This window comes from Onthophagus taurus, chromosome 10, assembly GCF_036711975.1.
Source record: "Onthophagus taurus isolate NC chromosome 10, IU_Otau_3.0, whole genome shotgun sequence".
Taxonomy (NCBI): Eukaryota; Metazoa; Arthropoda; class Insecta; order Coleoptera; family Scarabaeidae; genus Onthophagus; species Onthophagus taurus.
In genome coordinates, this window is record NC_091975.1 from 3,499,800 (window position 1) to 3,523,989 (window position 24,190).

General features: G+C 39.0%; 1 protein-coding gene across 2 annotated transcripts in view; it reads left to right on the forward strand.

Annotated features, from left to right (window-relative positions):
• The window catches only part of LOC111428176 (Lysine demethylase 3), a 60,272-nt gene that overhangs the window by 30,933 nt on the left and 5,149 nt on the right, over nucleotides 1-24,190 (forward strand). For both annotated transcript variants that reach the window (XM_023063595.2, XM_071199222.1), the window contains 3 exons: nucleotides 19,562-20,341; nucleotides 21,205-21,943; nucleotides 22,659-24,175. In XM_023063595.2, the coding sequence (XP_022919363.2) occupies nucleotides 19,562-20,341; nucleotides 21,205-21,943; nucleotides 22,659-24,175 (3,036 nt within the window). The remainder of the gene's footprint in view (nucleotides 1-19,561; nucleotides 20,342-21,204; nucleotides 21,944-22,658; nucleotides 24,176-24,190) is intronic.

Consider the following 24,190-nt stretch of genomic DNA (forward strand, 5'->3'; position numbering starts at 1 on the left):
TAGGGTTTGAAACAATGGGGAGAGAGTAGAGAGAAACAACGATGTCGTTTAATTTATATACGCGACGGTAGTTCCTGCTAACTCGGCATATTTGCATAAAACGAGGGGTTGCTGTGGGGTCGCAATTCCACCTCGCATCGTACGGTGGCTTGTTTCGAAGTTGGAACGAGCGAAATTTTCCATTTGAAACTTGAAATTGCCACGCCCCGCAACAATTGACCTTCCGCTGCTGAAATAACTCTCCTCGTTTATATTCGAAATAAAAAAATGGAAATTAAAAGACTTCGTGATCTAACAATAACAATGAAATCAAATTGTGTTAAGGTCAAAATGATGATGGTAATTGTTTCATTGAAGTGTTTTTATAATTTATTCTTGATCTACAAGAAAGTTTGTGTTTTTTGTTTTCTGTTTACATTTCGAACTTGGCACACGTTCACAAATCGATCCGGTTTCTCCTTCTTGTTTGCGATTGAATCGGGGCTAACTTGAAGCGTCTTAAAGTTTCGAAAGCAAGCTCCTAGCACGACTTCTGCGAACTTTGAAACTTCTTAATGAAGTTGAAATTTGTTTCGGGACTCTCTAATAGGATCTCAACCCCAAGACTTTTTCCAATTGCCTACTTTATCAACTGTAAACTTTAATTAAGGTTTTAAGCTTGTTTTTAAAAGATTTTTCCGAGATTTTGTTTGAAAGATTTTTTTATTGAATTAAATTTGGATGAAATCACTATTATCTATCTGAAGGGTTAAAGATTAAGGGTCACGAGGTCGGTTGGTGGATTCCCAGGACGAAGGTTTTGCTTTTGAAATATCGATCGCACCCTGGCGGCTGGTCTTTAATTAAACCTACGCCCCCTTGACTTCGACGCTCCCCCGAAAGCGCCGTTACTCACCCCGAATTGCGCTATTGATTTAACAGAATGCGGCAATGGACGGTAAACCCCACTCCAATCTCTATATAGACTACAATTCATGGAACTAGACTGGAAGGAGGGGGAGATAATTGAAGGACACCACAATTTAAATAGGACATTTGTCACTCCATTAAGCATTATTAGATAAGTTTAGAATAAAAAATGTTTATTTACACGATAAATGGAGTTATTGAGAATTTACTTTGATAACTTGGATTGATTCCAAAATGGAATGGGGACGACATCTATGTTGGTTATAAATGTAAACAGGAATCGGTGGCTGGATCACTCGACTAACTAGATACTAGAAACAAGGTTCAATGACTGCGAACGCGAGATCGTTTTGCGGATATTTCTAGACGAGGTTGAGTTCTTTTTCTTTCCTTTTTTTATTCGTGGCGTGGTTGTTTGCGAAGGATACTACTTCTTTAACTTGGCCGACGGCCAAAAAGGAATTTCAACGATTTAATTTGAATAAATAATCCTTAATTTGTATAAAATTAAATGAAAGTAATTATGAAATTTAATGAGAAGGAATAATAAATCGCCGATAATAATTAATAAATAGCCGGATTTGGCAAGATGTCAGATGCCACGAATCTTATCGGGATTGTTTACTCGTTTTACTGCGGACCGGTCTAAATGAAAGTCCAAACAGATTGCCCTAATAGCGGCGCTATCAGCATTCCGGATCGAGAGAGTAAACATACGCGCGTTGGGCAACAACTCGCTCTCCGCGGTCGTGTTTGTGAAGATAACTTCAAAATTTATTTAAACGAATTAGATTTTATCTGTAAACATTTGTGCATTTAGGATAAGTAAATAAAGTGTGAATTAAATTAAACTGCTACTTTAGAATCAATTCACACTCACCGTATCTGAACGAGAAAGGTGCTTTTATTTATTTCAAGGTTAAATGAAGGTTAAATTGGTACAAATTCGATTATTTAAAATTCACAAACTAAATATCTTTTAAACATAACCAAAGTTTTATCAAGCAGAATATAAGAAGAAGCTACACTTTTTTTGCCAATTGACTTCAAGGTACAACAACATCTACATTTGCTTGCTTTGCAATTTGGATCGTATGACGTGTATTGAAGTATTTGCCCTGGTTCACGAAGGACTGGGCTCTTTGACACTTACCGGTGCGATACTCCTACTTCTCAATCCTTCTTCCTAAATGTCAGCCTTCTTAATCAACCTGGAGTAATTTCAATTAACGCTGATAGTCGCCGTTTACTCTCCATCCTATATGCTCGCTATATCGTGGATTTATTGTGGTTGTAATAGATTTTAACAGATCTTATTTATTAGAAAAATAGCTTATTTTGATACTTTGTGCTTAACCGAATTCTGGATGTTATTAGTGGTAATATATTTCAACAGGTGGCGCTATGCAAGTATCCATATCTAACAATATAACTAATTTAAAAATTATATTGTAATCTTAGAAACGAATAAGCTGATATTTTCTCTTGAAGGTTAAATGAAGGTTAGTTAAAGTTGTTAGTACTTTTCCCAGCTAAAAAAAAATAAATCGGACCGCAAAACAAACTGGTTGAAAACAATCTGTTAAAACTATAAAAAGTATGGAAAAGAATACAAAAAAAAATTAAAAACGTAAAAAAGTGAAACCTTGTTTACAGGCTGAACGCTGGTTAGCAATTCGAAACCAGGTGTAACAGACACCTCAAGGTCTGTCTACTTTTCGACATTGCTCTTTCTATACCGACGGTGACTGGTGCGTAATTCGACGCCAAACAGGAATAGAATCTCGAAAATCATTAGTACAAAACAAAAATAACTCATCGTGTGTGTGGTAAAACCGATAAAACAAGATATCGATCGTGTATTTTTATTTTAATGAAAATACGGCGACATCTGGCGGCCTTCATTTCGCATTCCGCGTTCTCCAACAAACGATAACGACGTAAATTCTCCTCTCATTATTAATAATTGGATGACTTGCCAGCTCGAATCATTTCCCATTCAACTAAATTCTCTCACTCAAATATTATAATTTTAATAAACCACTCTTCGACCTTGAGGCAACTTAAAGTGGATCGTTTCGTTAAATACAGAAACTATCTCTTCTCGTGTTACTCTACCTGTTCCGCTACCTGCAAACTTTGTCCTTCTTCGAAACGATTATTTTTGGATATTGATGTGTTATAGTTTATTTAATTTTTCTTTTAAACCGGTTATAAAATTCTTGAGATGATACGGTACTGAAACGGACAAAAGTGAGAAACGACGATTAGGGTCACAATCGTAACGGTTTGAGAGTCTTTAGAAAACCACCAGATGGTGGACGAGTCGAGATTTGACGAGCCGCTAATGGGTATCGACTCCTCTGACAGTTAACCAGATGAGAATCGAAAATAACGATGGGATAGATAATTAGATACCATCTCTATTCAACTACTTATAGCTTTCAGGAGTTGTAAATAAATATTTATAATAATAAAATTTTTAACTATGGATTAGACATCGTCGTTGTCGTCGGCGTCGATGTGGGCGTCGGATCTATTTAGGACGTCCCGGCCATTTGTTTACATCACCCAACTCCGACGACGGACTGCATTAATATTAATAAGCTGGCATTTCGACGGAAAGTAAATGTCAGCAGCTCTAGCTCTCTCTCCGTTCTCGTTTAAGAACAAATTAGAAAGAGGGAACAACTTTGGCTAACAAAGATATATCATATAATATATTCCTATCGCGGTTTCAGTTGACGTCACGCTTAATCAAAATTGCGGTAGCCTTTCCGGAGACGTTTTTATTTCAAAATTAACATAAAAGTACTTAAATTTTTTTTTCATGTTGAAATCGTTCGAATAACAATAACAATCGTTCCTTTTATCTTTTTGAGACTTTCAACACGCTACGATCAAATAAAAGGGGGCGACGCAATCGACCTTCTTTAATATGAAAGACTCGAAGGTATAGTGTGTTTGTATAAGATTCTTTTGGTCCACTGGGGCCGTCGTCAGAGGGCGCGCGCGCGGAAGCAGATGTCGACCAAAGAGGGCCATTCAGAGTGTACGTAAAAGGTCACGGAGCCTGCTGGTCGAAGGGGCAGGTGACGTCGGGATCCGGTTTCGAAGGGAAAAGGGGAATGTTCTCGCCAAGGAATGTCGGTCCCCATTAAATTTTACTTTGTCGACAGGTGGCGTGGTGTTATGCAATTTTTCTCATTATGACCTTCAAATCACCTTCAAAGGGAATGGAAGAAATGGAGATTTTTTAAGTTAATAGTTAAAAATTACTTTAAGAAATGAATTCTTCTGTTTATTTTTTTCATTTTTGCGCGAACTTTAACGTTTTAAATCGAGCCTACGATTTCAAAGTCATTTGAAGGTTGCACGATTTTATCGAATTGTTATTAAATTATTTCGTTTTAGAAATGTAATTAAATTAGTTTGCAATGATTTGGTTTAGTTGAAATTTAATCGACCTAGTGAAGGAGATGGTAAAAGGGGGAGAGATAGCTCGAGGGAATTTGTAGAAACAGTCTCTTTGAATGACATTGCTAAATTCCCTGGCGAGTTTCCCAACTTAAATTATTTTGATCTTAGATCATCACCTAACGTTTATTCTAATTTTATCTGCATTATCCAACGCAAAGTTATTTTGCACCAATTTAAAAGTTGCAAGAAAAGTATGTATTTGTTAAATCCATCAAAGTTATCAAATATTGTATAGTGTAGAGGGGCAGTTTAGGTGCACTCACGCGGCTGCCCCTTGTAACTATGGAAACGCGCCCCCGCCCCGGAGGCGGTTTCCCCAGCAACCGTGCTACTACCCCCCGTCGACAACCGCCGCCCTTTCCGCTTAAATGTTTACCTAACGGCCGCCGATGTAATTACATTTTGGAAAGTAGACTGAATTGTGGAATGGAATGAGATATACATGAAAAGATGGGAAAACTAATTATCTCATAAAAAAAAAATTCTTTTTCAGTTTTTTTTTGTTAGGCTATTTTTTGGAACATTTAGTACATGTAGTAGCGGAAAACTTGGCAAAGTCTTTCGTCTGTCATAACAAACTGGCTGGTACAAATGGCCCCCTTAAATCGCGGATCGGCTATTTTCGAGTCTCGGCTATAAATACGAAATTACACGGGCGCTCGGTATAAATAAATTGGAACGGTCTGCAAAAATAGGATGGAACGCCGGTGTTTATTTATTTATTTTTTGTTACGGTCGTGCGCTGCGTAGGCCCCGAATGCAAATGAGCCCCCGTTTTAATTAATTCCCCCGCTTGAATATTAATCGGTTTTTAACGGCCGAGTTACTCTATTTTAAGTTAAAAAAATATCGCTTTTGTTGTTTAGTTTTGCAGATCAATTTGGATACATAACAAGGTTTTAAGAAGAAATAAATAATTCTGGATGTTTTCCGCGTTAGAGGTCACTCCAAGGTCGTTGCGAGTTTTAACCTTGTGTTTACCAAGATCTTATATTAAATATTTTTCTAATTTTCTTTGTACGTTATTTTTATAACATTTTTTGTCGATTCATAGAAACCGCAAAATAAATTAACTCGGCCGTAACGGTCGTAGTCGCATTCGATTTGGTTTTATAATTAACCGTAACGATGTGATGTCAAAGGTTTTAATTTTCTAGATTAACTCAATTCAATTAAATTGCGTTCAAGGACAATGAAATTAATTCTGATCTTCTTCCTTATCTTTTTCTTAAAAGATCCCCATTGAAATGCCCAAAAAAGACTAAATGGGTGTGTTTCGGCCCATTTATCATTTATCTTTTGTATCCAACGGTTTGTTCAGGTCGCTTTGTCCGGCATCCGGCACTAGCAACACAGCAGCATAACCATTCGTTCTTGGCTCGTCCCCTATTTATACCGGTTTGGCCGCCTTCCAGAGCGCTCTGAGAGCATTTCATAGTGTGTGTACGAAAAGGTGAACCTTTCTCGGTCCCCGAAGCTTTTAAAGCCGAACCAACTATTAAATGTACCGAACACCAATTTTAAAGCGGATAGATACGAATTTCTTGTCGTCATCGTCGCGACGCAGCTGTGTCAGTAACCCGGACGCTCCCGGCGACGACGCCTGCCTATAGCCGTTATAACTACACCCACGCAACTACTTGGTGTGGGCGTTCCCCGTTTCCATGATGGGGGACCCCACTTCGTTTGGATACATTCATTTTCTCTTTATTTTATATCTACCTAAGTGTTCGTTTTTGTTTGATTCCCTCTTTTGATTTTTTGTTGTACGAACAAGTTTGGACAACGCCCCATGGGGTCGTTAAAAAATCGAATGCATAACTGTTCCCCTCTTTCTTTGTATGCGACATTTCCTGTCACGTGATACATATGCAATGTGGTGAAACCTAACCTCATCTTAAAAAAAAAAGTTGAGTTTCAATAATTTAAAACTTTTTGGTTAGAAACTTTCCAGACTGGTTAACTTGGATTCTAAAACTTTCCAATGTAATTTTTTCTTGCAATCATTTTATATAATTTATGGACAGAATTATTTTTTGTTTAAGTTGTATCATTAGTACTAAACAAACTTTGGAAAATCCACTAACTGTAACACCATCAAAATTATTAATTAATGCTGCAACGAATCCGCATAGGGCCGATTAATTTCGTATGTCAATAGCGCACGGCGGAGAGCTTTCGATATTTCACATATAACCGTAGTTAATCATTCGACACGCAAACAATTTAGAAACTGAACACGAAATACCTCGTAATTACGTTCGCATTTTACAGAGACCGTTCCCAATTAGAGCCAAGCCGTACAAATAATTTAACAAATCATCTAAACCGGAAATTGCATTAGGCATTTCGAATTAAAACGAATAAAAATCGGGGTTTCCATTTAAAACGGAACGAAAACGTATAATTTAAGGTATCACTCATCAAACAGGTCTTTACATAATTAAATTCTAATTTAAGAAGTCGGACCCTTTCTAAGAAAATTTCTAATTATAGATATTCACCTCCTCAAAGTTATGTATGTTTACCCAACAAGTGTTAAGAATTTAAAATAGTTTTTTGTATAGAAACAACAATATCATTGAGTATTATTGTAAAATTATTCTTAAAGAATAATCTTATCTAAGGTCTACTTTGTCAAAATTTTGTATTTTATGAGAGCCAACAGAATTATCTTGAAAAATAAAAGAATTAACTAAATTAAATAGTTAAATATTTTTGATTGTAGCGGCTCGCCCGCAAACGACCTTGACGATAATCTTTCTCGGACAGAAAAATTTCAAGGTCGTAACGTTTCATTTCCAGTGATTCTATTAACCTAGGGGATTATGTGCTATATTTTTTCCCTAAATTAAAATATATCTTCGTTCATCTAATATATCATGATTATTTTTGTAACAAAGTCACACAGTGTTATTATCATGTTCACTGGTCGATATGATAAAACTAAGCTCGTTGATAGTCTCGACTAATGCAAGCGACCTCGACTATTATCTTTTAAAATATATCCGACGTGGTTTGCAACCGACACACTGTCTCAATCATATTTTATGTTTAAAGGCCTCGTTTGTGCTACTTCCACTATGTTCTTTCTCAACTACTAGTGATAATGCATATTTGCTGTCTTAAATCACGTAGATATTTTGATGACAAGGTAGATATTTTTATAACATAGTCGCTATGTTTCATCTTCGTATGCCGATGTCGCTTGTGGCCGAGGCATAACCTCAATGGTGCTTTATCCTACAAGAACAACGAGAATGTTTTATTTTCTCGAGCCGAGGTAATCTTTGTGAATGTTTTCTATGATCCCAATTTTATCCAGCAAAGAAATTATATTGATAATCTCTAGAGAAAACTTTTATTTAGATCGACCTTCAAATGTCATTGAAAATACACAGATTTGTTTTAACGCATATAAGACGGTGTTAAAATAACCGTGTCTCATGTAATAATGGTCCGTAAAGTTGCATTTCGAATGCGTAGTCAGGAAAGTTTACGATCTAGCCTTTCTCTCCTACACACACACACACACACACACACACACACACGCAGAGAACAATGAAATGTAACAAAATTTGGCCAAATAAGCATTTTGCATTTCCCGTTGCCTTATTGCTAATTTTTGCAAAAATAGCATTTTCTAAAAATCCGCTGATTAACACTGTTTTGGTTCAGTTCATTCATATTGGTGATGAAATAATAAACATTTCTGATGCAAATGCAGTAAAATAAACAGCATTAAATATTTCCAAGAAATTTAAACATCGTCGGATAAAAACATTACGTGTTTCTGTAATCCTGTTTTAAACTCGTAGTTAAATCGAATTAATCCCAAAGCGACCATTTCTCTCAAATACCAAACTATATATTCCTCACTCTTTCTCGCTAAATACAATATATATATAGCTATATATTCTGGATTCTGCAACGTAATCCTGCGCAAATTCTCTTCCTACTTCCCAGACGATCCTTTGCAAGTCCCGGGAGTCGGCTGCATGGACGATAAGGGTTCCCATTAGCATACAAAGGGAAACCTGCGGGACGCAGAATCAGTGTACACTGACCTCGATTTTCATTCCAACTCACTCGCGCACATCGCAGAGCTACTTCTTTATCCTTCACCTATAGCTTTTCTTCTATCCTCTCCATCGTTTGTAGGTTTCATGCTCTTCTCTTCTCCCTCTTCGGATGGATGACTCTTCACGAGACCTGTGTGTGTCGACGTTATTTCCTCCCCACCATTTTCATTCCATCGCGTGAGTCATTCAATTATGCCCCAACGGCATCCAGACGGCGATTTACGACCGGCGACGCAAAAGGATACAACGACGACGTACGTCGGTGATTCACTCGGGCTCGTTTATTGTTTATTTATGAGTTATCTTGTTCATATTATGCAATATGTACTTGTATAGGTGTGATTTTAGAATACAATATTAATCAATTTCGAAAAAACATGTAATTAAAATTGTTTTTGTTGTTAAAAGAAAATCCGATACACAACAATGCCGTTTTGAAACGGTTTTAATTGACAAACATTGATAAATAATCCATCAGTTGAACAGGATTCGTAATTAAAGCTGTAATAATCTTGTGTTTTTCGATGCCCGGATGGGAATGTTTGCCCGGATTATCGAGGTTTTATGAAAAATAAAATTTAAATTAAATTTCATAAAGTGAAACATTATTAATTAGAATATGTTGAAGAAAACGCAATATTGCAAACACTTTTCGAGTTATTGCCCAATTTAATTTATCTCTCCGAAAATAAATTTACTATATTTTGTAATTACTTAGCAAAGTTTATTCTCGGCGATAACAACCATTTAGTGCTTACTAAATACAGATGTATCGAGATTAAATCTCAAAAAAATACTCTATGGAAAGATAAAGAAACGATAAACGTAGGTGATTCACGATCAGGTGCCAACTACATAATAATAATTTGATTCATCGTAATTTTAACAATCGACTTCCTCATATCTATGTATCATATTTACGATGATTTTGTCATAGTTTTTTTAATGAAATTAATTAAAAAAGGGAGAAATTAAATTAAATCCGATCATTATTAGAAGTTCTAAAAACCACATGATTACTTTTCTTAATTTATCTTTCTGTACATGAGATAGAAGAAGAACCGCAAACTTCGATATCGAAGTAGATCGTAGCCGCGAACCTCCATAACAGGTTATATTTAATCGAATTACCTCACACACATACACAGTATACACATATTGGATCGGCCAGGTTATGACTTGGGCCGCCACCGCCGTAAAAGCAATTCTCGGGGCCGTATAACCGGAACCACCACCGTAAAAGGCAATCGGGGGGCCCACGTCTCGATCGCCTTTCGCGGTGCTCGCCGAGCCCCGTCAGGTCGTAAATAAATCCCCGCACGATGCAAATGAAGAAATTAAAGCCAAAACACCTGGCGGCGGCGGCGATCTTTCTCTCTCCTTCTATCTTACACGCTGTTGCTTATATTACCTTTCTTAAGTAACCTCGAAGCTTCCACGCCGCCGCCGCAACTCTAATTCGAATCCAACCATCTGTCGATGGCAACAACTGCAACGAGAACGACAGCTGCTTCCATCAGGTTTCTTTTTTCTGAAAGTTTTCTTGTAATTTTTATAAGACCTTTTCAAGTTTATAGGAAATTATTGTTTTGAAATAAGAAAAAAAGCAATCTTAAAGATGTCAGCAAAATACCGAAAAATGCACAAAATATGCGCACTTTAATCATCGTGGATATGGAATGGCGCTAATGGCGTATTCTAAAATCTTGAAGAAGTAGTTATTGTGTTTTTTGAACTTTATGCCATACAATACGAGTTCTTTTGTTAGAGTTTTCTTTGGCACAAAAAGCAATAGGTCATTTAAGCAAATATCATCACAAATGTTTTTGCAAGCCGATGTTCTTTGTTTATTTTTAGTGGGATTGCGGTTCTATGTGTCAGCACACTCTGACAAAATCCACTTCATATACTGTACTACCATGATATGACATTTCAAGCTGTAAGACTTAAACACCCTAGGTTTGAGGCAGCAAGAAGTAAATCTTTCTTAGAAAGAAAAGCAGACTTTCCTTTTTTAGTCTTTCTTTAGAAGTTTATGTCGTTTTGGCTAGACAGCGTCAACATTATATTTTTATTAAATACTTTGCAAACTTAATCAATTTCGAAGCAGTTTCTAAAATGACCTTGAAGTAAAACTGTGTTGGGCACAACTATTTCGTTTATTATTTTAACCGTTTCTAGATCATTTTTGAATATGATGTTTATATCAAATTCAGCGCCTCACCAACAAGTGATCTCGGCGATTTGAGGCGAAATCGTTCTTTATATACCTTTGTAAAGATACAAATTTATTAACAAGAAGACATTTACCTTCAAACCGCCGAGGTTGCTTGCGGACGAGGCGCTAGATCCTTTCAAAATTAGTAGTTTTGTGTGTATGTATCAATTCTAGCTTGAGATTTGATTGAGACGAAATAGTTCCTTATATATCTTCGTAGAGATACTAAGTCTCGGATAACAAGACTTAGTATACCTTCAAATCGCCGAGGTCGCTTGCGGGCGAGGCGCTAGAATCCTTCAAAGATGATGATTTTCGTATTCATATATCAAATGTAGCGCCTCGCCCGCAATAAGTATTCATATATCTTATGCAGACTTGAATAAGTTAATATAACTAATTTAATTTGTGATAAAAGTCTAGAATTATTTCTTTTTGATTGGATAACTGAATGGTAAACAAATAAAAGAGAAGGGGAAATGAAAAGTTTCTTTTTGGTATCGAGTGGATGAGAGCATCTGGTTCGTGGATTGCATCTGCAGCAGGAGCAGCAGCGGCGGCGCAATCAATATAATGGATGTGACCTCGAAAGGGGCCCATGCGCCAGCGCCGCCAAGCGCCCGCGACGGGATCAATTTAACGGTCCGCGATTAGCTCGTGTGGTAAATCGGTGGACGAGTAGTTCGTTGCCAGTGAAAGGACGTGACCTGACAGGAAATGCTTTTACTCTTTCTATTAAAAACTCCCATTTTAGTAAATGTTGTACTACTTTTTTTTTGGCTTCATTGTACAATCCGTTTTAGTAAACAACACTTTAGTTCATAAGACTTCTAATCGCAACAAATAAATTCAATAAATAAAATTAACAAATATTGTGTAATAACCAGCGGGGATTGATAAGATAACCAAAATCGAATGTCACAATGTTTATTTAAGATGACCAATTCTCGGCTCGTGTAACGATTCCGACTAATTGCGTTTATCGGGACGAAACGGATGCCAAAAATTCCGACGCGCCACCGTTTATTTACGGTCGTAAAGAAGAGGAGAGTGTCGGCTGCGGCGGCGTCTCTTCGAGTTTTGGTAGAATGCCAAGTGGCGAAGTTGAAAGAAAAAAGGGAGACGGAGAGCAAAGGGATCGGAATAGAGAAGGGTTCCGGGAATTCGCCCACGAAAATCGGGGACGTTCTCGTCCCCTCTTTCTCTCTCACCTCTTCACCCTCGGAAACGAAGGGTTGCTGTTATTGTAGCCGAAGGTTGTCTGCCAGATGGCTGCGCCACTCTCCCATTGTTTCGGTAGATGCCACGTGGTCGTTGACCTGTCAAATTACTCCTGTCTCTTCTAAAGCAAACGGAGAGCTCTCTTTTTTTTAAGGTCGTTTCAATGTCGATTGAACTTAGCTAATAGTAAATGTTTTTCAAGTGGATTAAGTACTTTAATTAGCGTCAAGAATGTCTATGCGAGTTAGATAAGCCGTTTGTTATCTATGACACAATTATTGTAAGTGTTATTGTCGAGGAAATATTTTTTTTAAATCAATTTTTATTTTAAAGCAATGTTAATGCAACGCAATATAGGTACATACATGATGACGGTTTCTGAGGTCAAGATATCCATAAACCTTGAAAATGTGGTAATTAAATCGGAATGGTTCGAATAAATTCTTGGTACTTTGTATTCATAGTATAAAAAGCAAACAATTACATCACCAGATTGTTGGAAAAAAAAATTTTTATTTAAAATTAAATATTTTAAATCAACAAGTATTTAAAAGGAAAAATATTTAAAAAAATATTTACATTTCAAGGTTTCTCTCGGAAGAATGATGATCTTTAATAGTATTATAATTTACCAATTTAAATTTGAACTCAAAGGTAAAGTAGATAAGATAAAAACGATCACTATCAAAACATGATTATCTCGAAAGTGTTTATTATCAAAGTATTATAACAAATTTTTTTTCGCACGTCGAACGATTTGGGTCATAACAACAACACATGAACGATTAAGAGGTTTTATTCCATAAATTAATAAGTATTTCGTGGATTTCTATTAATATCCATTCAGTTATCGAACCGGTTCGCGCGAGATTGTGACGCACGAGCATTCCAGTAAACAACAAGAAATTATCATGTTTCACTCGACGATATTAATGCGTCAACTCGTGTTGTAAACACCAGAAAATTCCTATGATAAACTAAAACACTTCCTCTTCTAGTATAAATTGATTATCATTTATTTCGTCATTTATATACAGTTGCTCACAAAATTGAGTATTCAGGAGAAGGTTTAGGTTGGTGTTATGTTTTAATACGCTGCAAGTCCTCCATTGGTGTCAATTATCATCTGCATTCGTCGTGACATGGAGTCCACTAACTTTTTGGTGGACTTTCAATTCGCTTTTGTTTCGGCACTTGCTATTATTTTAACTGAAACTTAACTTCTCCCCATAAATGTTCAATAGAATTCATATCTGCAGATTGTGGCGGTGTTTTTAGCTGTTTTGAAGTATTATACAGGGTGATTTATTAGCTCACAATCAAACTGATTGCTAATCCAATTACCAAGCATGTATTCTAGCAGAAGGAGGCTATTTTGAATATTTGTAATATTTGTGTTTTAAAAAAAATGTTGCAATTAATTATGATATAAAATAATTAATTGAAAATGTCCTATTTCAATTAATTATTTACGAAATTGTCAATGTCAATGTTTATTTGCCGAAAAAAAGTTTTTGGACAGACGTTATACAAAATACATATGTATTCTTCAAGAGTCATATGTATACCTTTTTTTTGGTAATTGCATTAGCTATCATATGTCAAAGTTTGATGGTGAGCTAATAAATCACCCTGAATAATAACCATTCCTTCACAAGGTATGATGTATGTTTAGGATCATTATCTTGTTGGAACTAGAACACAGTCGGAAAGTTGAGTTTTTGAGAGCATAGTTGCAAAGTCGCTGGCTGCCGTTGATTCCCATAGCATTACTGAACTACCAATGTTTAACTGTGTCCACCAAATTTTGTTTTTGAGTTCACAATTTCGTTTTCACCAAACTATTTGCCTTCCGTCAACCCCAAAGATTAATTTTAATCTAAAAAAAACTGTAAAAATATTAACAATTATATCTATCTTCGATTCCCCTGTATCCTCAATTTTGTGAGCAACTGTGTGTGTAATATTGTATTAGTTAATTTGACATGAGAGTTAATAATGATCGGGTGGGGCTTTGGTGAAAAACAGGTTCACATTCCCTGATCTCTAAAGCAAGCGGATGTGTACCGATTTTATAGAGCCGCCCCGATCGCTTCACTTGTTGCTGGTGCGAGACAGAGTTCGGCGTCGATCGGTCGAGCCCGAGTACGATCGGCAACCGGTTTCGCGTTCGTGCCCAGCAGTTTCAGTCTTTTGTGTTAACCCGATCCGTGCGGATGCGAGATTGCACCGTTCGTATATACGCCTCAAGGCCAATTGTTCAGTTTGAAATTGGTTCGACGCGGATCGCATTTTAACAAGCACAATCATCGTATCTCATTTAAACCGGTGTGAAATATAGTGATTTTATTTTATACATTGTGGTGTGGTACGAAAACGCCCACAAGGAAGGATTATCTATTACTTGTACTATTAGTGTTTATGAGTAGAAAGGATCACTTTTTGCGTTAAGCGGTAAGTGACGTGGCGAACGCAATGTTATTTCTTTTGTGTAAATATAATGGTGTTTTTAAATTTCTTTCTCTCCAATTAAAAACGGATTAATCCCCTTGATTTTCGCGATCACGCAATCGGCCGTAATAGCAACGACGACGACAACTACTACGACCGGTAGAGGTCACTGACTGCGCCGAGGCGATCCCTTCACTTCTCGCGCCGGGAACGTGACCGGACGCGTTCGAACGTACCAGAGAATACTAGGATGCGTCCCTTTTTCGTATTTCCGGGGTATTCCCGGAGTTATTCCTCTTCATTCCGACCCACTTTTGTCGACTTGAATCGCCATTTAAACGCTAATTGTGAAACCTCTCTCTTTCTCGTACTCTTTCATTGCAATGCGGCACGGATGGCGACGCCAGCACCGCTGGCGCCATCTGTCGGGCGTCGTAGCAACTTCATGGACCTCTCTCAATAAAACTCCCATTACAGTTACGTTCGTTCGCCAACTTTCCTCGGAACGTTGCCGTTAAAACTTACGGTTCGGTGAACAGATGAGGAAAAAAAATTAATCTAATTTTCTTATATATATTTTTATGATTTCGATTTCATTAAAAAAACTTTCTTATCTTTTAGTTGAATAGAATCGAGTTCTCAAAGTGATTCATAATAGTCTTGTGCTCGCGCACACAATAATCCATTAATTTAACACGTAGCGATTTATCCGAGATGCAATCGCATTTATGTGCTAATGGGCTCCAGACAATCGCTACAGCAATTACCCAAGCTTTCACCGACCACGTACCATAAATAAATAAAAGGCAATAAATAAATAAATTACATTGGAATTTCTTGATGATGGGGATCAATAAAAGACAACAAATCCTGGTCGTCCTTGAATTGGTGTTAAAACCGCGCCCACTGTCCAACTACAACCGTCAACACGTGACCTGGTTGCGTTAACGATTCTCGTTTTGTTTACTCTACAATAACAAGTTACATCAATAAAAAGAAAGCTGATATTTCCTGGTTACTTCCTTTAAAATGCTTTAAATATTTACGCAGACTTGAGTCAACTTAAACCGGTTTTTCGTCATTGACAGATATCGTTTGTTTTCAGAACATTTTTTTCTTATTACTATATTTTTTCCTGGCCTCTTGCTGGCACGTCGATGCTAAATATAAATATTCGTTGCGGCGTAAATATAAATAAATAGTGTAGAGAACAGATGTTTAATTTATTTGGAAGCGGTACAGGGCATGTATCTATATTTAACCGAAATAGATTCATCCGACGCTGGGGATTTCTGAGAATTTGGAATTCATGTTTGACGTAATAAAACCGACGTGAAATCCACACGGGAATAAATACACCGGGAGATTCGTCGACAAAGCGAACACATCTGGCGTGCGGCTCGTTGCGAGACGTTTTCACTATGGAGTAATTAACATTCCCCGTTAAAACTCGCTTTCGAAACGGGGCCAGATCGATGGAAAGACTGCTTTAAGATATTACATAGACTCTTTCTGGATTCTTGTCTTATCTAAACCATAATGAAATTAGATATCACAAAGATAAAACGGCATACAGAGTTTTAATTCTTGATATGATTTGTAAGAAGTTCGATTGTTTTGAAAGACAATATTTTTGAGTTTAATTTCTTCAATGTCAATCATCCCTTGTAATGCAACTTATTGAATGAACCATGACTCAACTAGAATTTTTGCCGTGAAAGTACTAACGTCGATTGAAAATTGGATAGTTGTTCATCTCTAAAGCAAGCGGATGTGTACCGATTTTATAGAGCCGCCAATTTCTCAGGATTTCTCAGGATTACGTGGTTTGCGGAACAGAATTAAAATCATGAAATTCTTCCGAGTCGAAAAGGTTCCACACGCATCATTTTTCTGCAAAGCTGGTGGCGATCATCTAAACTTACAATTTTATGGCAGTAGACTAAAATGTAACCTTGGGAAGTGTACCAAGTTGCACTATTTAGTTGAGTACTGAGTAACAATTTTATGTGAACACCAACTTAATACTTAGTGGGATATCCTTTGCTGTCGATGACAGTTTTTCATCTACCCATGTTTTTGCGTGACCATGAAAACTTGTAATTCTTAGAATGCCCTTGTACGCATGGCTGTCCATTTTGGCCGGAATAGGGACGAAGGGAGTCGTTTCGATGACCCCCATACTATGACGCTTCTGGTGGAAGCGTGCTTCATGGTGGGGTACTTGGAAAACATCAGGAATTTGCTCTCGTTGGTATTTACGTACCATATTGAGGCCAAAAAATCAAATTGGTTGGTATGGATTTTCTTTGAAACCGTACCCAACAGCTTTCCTATTACGGGCATCAAAGAGGAACAGACGATAATAAATGTCTCCAAATCTGCTTGATCTTCTTTCTTGAGATATTGTTACAGAACTAAAACAAGAAATTATATTTTCAATATCACAAATTATAATTTGAATTAAAGTTATCAAAATAGTTTTATAAAAATATATAGATGTATTTTAATTTCCCCCTTTTGAAAGCAAACCAAAAATAATAATCTAAAGTGTAAACAAGCTTCGTTATCGAACTCAGATAGCAACACGATAGGAATTGCATCGTTGAAGGGAGAACGAAAATAGTTGCTTTATCGATCGGCCTTTGGATTCCTCGTCTGGAAATTGTTTTATTTACATTGATTCGATGTGCGTGCAAAACATATCCATTCGATTAATTATCTGACCTCTATTTGACCTCTACATCTTATTTCGTTCTACACTCGTAAATTGAATTCGAGGACGATATTAAGATCGTCACGTTGGTTTAAATCGTTCAAAATGTTTGAACAAAGGCCCATTGTGGTCTCTTTCGTCCCTCGATTCCTCTCTCGTCCCAAATCCCCCTCGCGTCCCTAGTTCGTCGTAATTCAGTTCGAACAATGACCAAAGAAAACACGTAGGAGTCGTCCCCCATGGTGAAGTAGCAGGTAGAAAAAGGGGGAAAAAATGGTCAGCTGTTTTCTGAGATCCGTTTAATTGGGGGGAGGGGGAAACATAATTCTACAGCGTCGACGGCAGGGGTTATTATTTGCTGAATCAGTTTTTGCCAACGTCAGCAAATAGATCTTGTTACTACAGCAAATCTTTCTTTTACGGTTCCGCAACGTATGCAATTCTAAAACGATGTAAAAGAATGACCTTGAGATGGAGACGTTTTCTTCTTCGTTATCGTGACTCACTTTATAAAACTCGTTGCATAATCTCTGTAATTTTTCTAATTAAAAAAGTTGTTTTATTTCAAACCCCTCCTTTAAACTTCAGTTTTCCACTGCGCCTTCAAGTTTAAATTCGAAAAGTTTGCGGACGCTTCCCCAACTCTCTCTCTCCCCCTAGCTTTCCTTCAAAAGTTTCTTTGTCGTTATTCTGACGGCAAGAAAATCGATTCCATTTTAAAGGACATTAAAAAAGGATGTTTCTTTTGCTTCTTGTTGTTAAAGTTATTTTTACACAAAAGAAATAGAAACTGGTTATTTAGCAACGTCTGCGACGTGACAAAGTCCGTTACCCAAACTGTTGGGTAACGCGATGGATTATTTCTGACATTTAATTTTGCCCACACGTTAAAGCAAACGACGACGACGTAAATAGAGACGCAAGGGGGAAAAAGACAACACTCGCACACAAAGAGATGAGGCGCAAACGAACGGGGAAAACACGTTGAGTGTTTCCAGTTCGCGTGACCACTTAACGTCCCTCTATAAATAGAGCTTCCTGCACTGCACCGCGCACCGCGGTTCTCCGCCGATCGATGATTTACAGGCTTTCTGGGTGCCCCTTCGTCTTTCTCTCTCTTTCTTTCCCCGGGTTCACAACCGGTTGCGCAACGGTGAAAGTCGCCCCGTTGCTTTCTAAAGCCGGTAATTGCATGGAGACTCTTTTTTTTGCTTTCCTCTCTTTTACTCCGTTAGGAATCAAGGATAAAGAAAGGATAGGCACCTTGAAACTCGCGCGATTCGGTCCCACGTTCCTCTCGTTGTGAACAATGGGTGTTGTCACATTTCGTGACTACCCACGGTATAATTGCATAAAAAAATGTTTTGATATTAGAATTGTTTAAAAATTTCTTTTGAAATAATATGAATCAACTTTTGATGATTCACTTTTACCTAATTTGATTAGTCCTATGACAATAATGTAATTGAGCACCTACGCTAATTTCGGATAGTTAAACAGTCGAATTTTACGAGGAAAACTTGCTTCCTGTGTTTCACTTGGCTCGTTGCCTCTTTTTTGTTATATTTAGCGTCGACCCAATTTCCGTTCAAAGTGCAATATCCCGTCATAAATCGCATCGCGTTTGTGTACTGTGTTCGTTCGCTCGATCGCATTATTGATCGGCAATAAGTTTTAGTTATGGGATTGACGGTTTTATTCGCACCGTTTACTCTGATCGGGTTTACGGTAAACGCGCGGCCAGATGACGTTGAAGCTTGCTTGTAGCTTATCTAATTGGGCCGATTGGTCGCCGAAGAACGGAAGCTCAAAGGAGCGCCGTAATCCGTGGGAAATGATGGGAAAAGCGGAGGAATAGAAATAAAAAGAAACGCGGTTAACGGCATAAGAGATAATTGCGTCTGCGGTGACGCGATTGTCCCAGGAAAAGCGCTCTGCTCTAATTGGATCGACCGGATTAAGTGCAATCATTTGAATCGGACGTGTAATTATTATTGGTTGGATCATTCGATTCATATCATTATCATTGCGGTTCGTGGAAATTGTAAAATTAAAATATTTGAACCTGAATCAACTTAAACCACCCCACTCAGGTAGTTAGATTTAGATCCTTAAAAGCAGGTGATGCTCTACAAAGCATTGTTCAAGTTTCTACCTGAATTCCTCACACAAAAAATTCAACTTTCTTTGGTTATCCAAATTTTAAAATCGAAACGATTAAATATTGAATACTCCGGTCAGTGTAATTCCTTGAGATCTAGGCCAAACATAGACAGACGTTATAAACTATCGTTTCTCTTGCTATACAAAGAACGCTTCGTTCGTGTAGCGGAGCCTAACGTGCTGAGGCCATCGACCTCCGAGTGTGTGCGTTCCTCGTTCATTATGCAAGCGATGTCGTTAATTGCGGCCCAGTTCCCCGAACAATGACATCGATTCCGCGTACGAAAACTCACCCAACTAAATCTTTTAATATCTTTCCAGGTTCCTCCAGCGCAAAAGCGGGTCGAAAAAGAAAAAGCAGCGAAAACGAGTCGACATCGAAACAACGTCACGCGGGTTATCTGAACGTTAAGGAGGATTTAGAGAATAAACAAGGGAGGAAAAGGAACGTGGTGAATCATCGCGGTAACGCGAAGAAAAAGGTTTTGGAGGAGGCGACCAATAGTAAACTTCGGGTGGTTCAGGTTCGGGTCGAGGACTGCCTGCAGAACGCTGCCCTCAACGATGGCGCACTCTCGGCCGTCTGCAGGCGGTCTCTAGAAGAGGAGGAGAGTGCCGGCGAGCAACAGGCCGAGGAAGAAGAGGAAGACGACGACGAGGAGGAGCCGACTGTTGAAGAAGAGGACGTTAGCAGTGGTGTCGGTGAATTAGTAGTAGTGAACGAGGCGAAAAAACCGACGCCCAAAGGAGAGTATTACGACGCTGACGATGATGACGACGGCGATGTGCGAAAAGTGGTTGTCGTGGTGAGTGGTACGTGCAATGTGGAGGGTGGTAACGGTGTCGAAGAACAACGGGTGTCAGCGAGAGGAGGCGGTGGTGAAAGGCCTCCATCAGAGACGGTAGTTGCAGAAGTGGTCAGCGAGGAGGACGACTGCGTGATAGTTACGGCCACGCCGAAGATCATCGACGAGTGCCCCCTCCGCGGTGACGATGAGGGACCTCTCTCCTCGTCCTCGCCGTTCAATACCAGCAGGATGGAACTCGCAGACTCTGCCCATGGACAGCTACTACGGTTCCCCGATGATCGATCAGACTCAGGTAAACTACATTATTGCAAGACTTTTTTAAACATGTTCTTATCTTCTCGACCTGCCTCAACCCGATTAAAATTAAATTAAAATACAAATGGAATTCATTTACCTTGACATTTTAAACTGAATCAATGAATCAATAACGTCGTCTTCACTCTATTGTATGCAATTTTTTTACCGTCCAGATCAGATGTTATAATAACCTTTTATTTTAATGGCTCGCGTTTATATTTTAGCGGCTATTAAGGCTCGATTTATCGCTGACGTGCGTGCCGTGTCACGTAGGTCGTAAACGTTAACGCGAATCGTAAAAAGTCTGTAAATTCGAGCGTAGACGTGGCCTACTTCTACGGGAATGGCGAACGCTCTCGCGTGCATCTCGCCAATGAATTTTAAAAGCCAGTTTGTTACAAAATTGTCGAGATGTGACGAGATTACGATTTGACGTATGAATAACTTATTATGTTTGCTTTGGTGTGTAAACATGTGGTTGGGGTTGACCTTGAAATGATATTTATTTTTCGGACGTGTTATTTATGCTAAATAGGTTTCAAAGTTTGTTTATTCAGGTTGTGTGGATGTTTTTTGTTAATTTGTTTAAATTCGGTGAGTTACTTGGTATAATGTATGTGTAATAAAAAGTTGGATTATATTTACAATGGTTTATAGTATGAACAAATAGTTCTATTTATAGTAAAAAGGTTATCAAAAGAATGAGTAGTACGCAATATATACATATATCCAAATATTTTTGTTTAGACTGTAATAATACTTTATCTCGTCAGTTTTATGCTGAGAATTGCTTTAAATTGTTTTATTGCTTTTTATCATTAATTTATTTTTGTTAATTGTTTCTTTTTTTGATTTTAGGTGTAAGTTCATTACGTTCAGGCAGTGGAGATGAGAGGTCAGGGTCACGTTCCAGCGCCCTGAGCTCGTCAGACGAACCGCCGCCGCCGCCTTCGCACCAGCAGCAACAGTTAGTTGCCGGACCACAGTCGGCGAGCGTCGCGACGCTTGGCGTCCGACCACTGCAGACGCGCTCGCCGCTCTTCGTACCGTCGAGCACCAACACGCCGCCCGCGCCGTACAGCGTCGTAGTCGGCGGCGGCAGCGGAAGCGTCACCGCCTCCACACCGGGCCCAGGACCAGGACCCGGAGCCGCCGCCCCACAGTCCGCGGCGGCTATCGACGCGGCGGTACGTGTGTGGCGCGACCCCAACCTGCTGTTGGAGTCCGAGCCGCACGTCCGCCACATACACAGCGTCCAGCACCACACGCTGCTCATGTCGCACCCGTCCCAGCAACAGCCGCCAGGCCAGCAAGCGCAGCCAGCGGCGCACCCAACGCTCTATCCACCAGTACCACCGCCCCCGCCCTCAGCCCTCATGTCGCCGCACCTCTCGCACCATCCGCATTTACCGCCGCCCGCTCTTTATACCCTCCGCCCGGAAATGGTACCGGCTCTTTGGGGCAAACAATACATCCCTGGACACCTGCCATTACCGCAGGTGCCACCGCAGACGTCGTCCGCAGCCGAAGAATTACTTGAGAGGGATAGGGTCTTGGCACAGGATAGAGATCGACAAGAAAGACAAGAACGGCAGAGGTACGTTGTTAAACATTTTATATTATTACATTTATTATTATGTTATTACATTTTTAAACAATGCATGGGTATTTACCACAAACGGAACTACGTTCATGAATATTGCATGAACATAGTTGCAAAGACAATGAAAAAGCGGCGAACTATTCAATGATACGATCTGAGAATTTTAATTGCGTTACACATTAGTTATTACGCAAGGAGAGACGTGTGTATATCATTAACGTCGACGCTGCGAAATTCCCATCAATAATCAAGGTAACAAAGCGTATCGTTTAATAATTAAGTTCGCGGTTTTCATTGTTTACGATCAATTGTGTTCGTTACTATTTTTAAACAAATATTGATCGTAAATTAAATAAATTCAATAAATTAAATCATTAATGAATTTATACGCATTACTCAACCACCGCTTAATAATAATTCGATAATGTCTTTTTTGGTTGTTGGTTTTTTTTTTACATTTTATTACGAAATCAGTCGCCTCATGTGATTTCTAAGAAATGTCACGACGGCGAGATAACGACTGTGTTTTCTCCGCTTATCAAAAAGAGTAATAAATCCTGTTGTTATGACAGATAAGATTGTTGCGGATGTAATAGAACTAGTACAAAAATCAATCATGGAGTTCTTGATAAATACGAACAAATAGAATTAATTGGTCATTAATTATTTTAGTTCCGAAACGTAGACACGCAGTACGTTTTTGTTACAGACAAAGTCAAGAGATTGAAAAGCAAAAAGAGAAGGAAAGGGAGCAAAGAGAGCGCGAAAGACAAGAGAGAGAGCGGATGGAGAAGATGGAACGCGAGAAACAGGAGAAGGAACAGCAACAGGCGCAGGCAGCTGTTCAGAAGCACTTTGAAGAGTCACTTCGGAGGATGCAAAAGCAACCACACGCTGCCAACGCTTGGACGGGGTTCAGTTTACCACCTCCGAGAGGGACCAGCGCGGATGAGGAGCGTAAACGAGCCGAACAAGAGCACCATCAACGGGAGCAACAGAGACGCGCAATGGCAGCCTCTCGACCTGACAGTAGAGATAAGACTACCTATTACACCAACACGGTTCAAAGACCTTCGAGTGTTCCTAGTAAAACCGATTATCCTCCACCTGCTCATAGCAGGGAAAGATTAGGTAGCGGGAGCAAAAGTAACGAAAAGTTGATGCATAATTTAAACCCCGAAGTAAACGCTTTTGGGTATCCCGCGTATCAACCGCCTTTTTTTCCTCAAGATCCTTCCAAGTTAAAAGATCATCATAAAGGTGGACAACCAGGTGGGCAAGTAATGATTAAATCCATGGAACGAGAACGGGAATTGCTACAAAATCCTTCTATTCATATTGAAGCTAAGAATTCTGTGATTGTTAAACACGAAAAGAATCCGCACCATCTCGACGTGACATCCAGGATGTCTCAAGCGCATTCGAAGAGTCCGCAGTTACGAACGGACTTGATGAGCCATTATATGAGTTCAAGTCAACATAAACCTAGTATGTACACTCTTCAAGATTATAGAAGTCCCACGCAAAGCCCTCACCACGTCCAGCATCCCCACGCACCTAGCCCACATCACCACGAAGCCCAAAACTTAGGAAAAACTCATCATAGTAGAACAAGTTCCCAACAACCCTCTCCTCATCATCCCCATTCCCAACAACATCCTTCTCCAGAACTAAGGTATCGAAACGATAACCACATTTCGTCTCTTTATAATTCAAAATCCATCACCAAAGGAACCCTCAATTCTGTTAGTTACACCTACGTCCCTCCGGCCACTACTATTTCACATTATACAATTGCCGCTGGAACAAGTCTTACAAATATGAAGCCTAAAGTTAGCAGTCCCGCGCCTCACCATATTTACGGAAAACCTTCCGCCGGGATTGAAACATCAATGCCGGTTAGCAGACCAAATAGTGAACCAATGGTTGGAGTGGTAAATCCGCTTCCATTAACATCGAAACCGCTTTCATCGAGCGTTTCATCTCCGTACCAACAAGTTTCGCAATACCATCCACCGATTCCGCAAAATACGCCACCTACGAACGTCCTACCACCACCTGCTCACAGTTCGAGGTTGCCTACAACGTACGATCGGATGTATCCAGGTGGAATCGTACCTGGCGGTTTAGCGGTTAAACCAAGCATACAACATGGTACGTCACCTCCAACCGCTGCTTCAGCTCCGTCTCCAATAGCGCGAAGTCATCAACAGTATAGTATGCCAGGTAATTAATTAATTA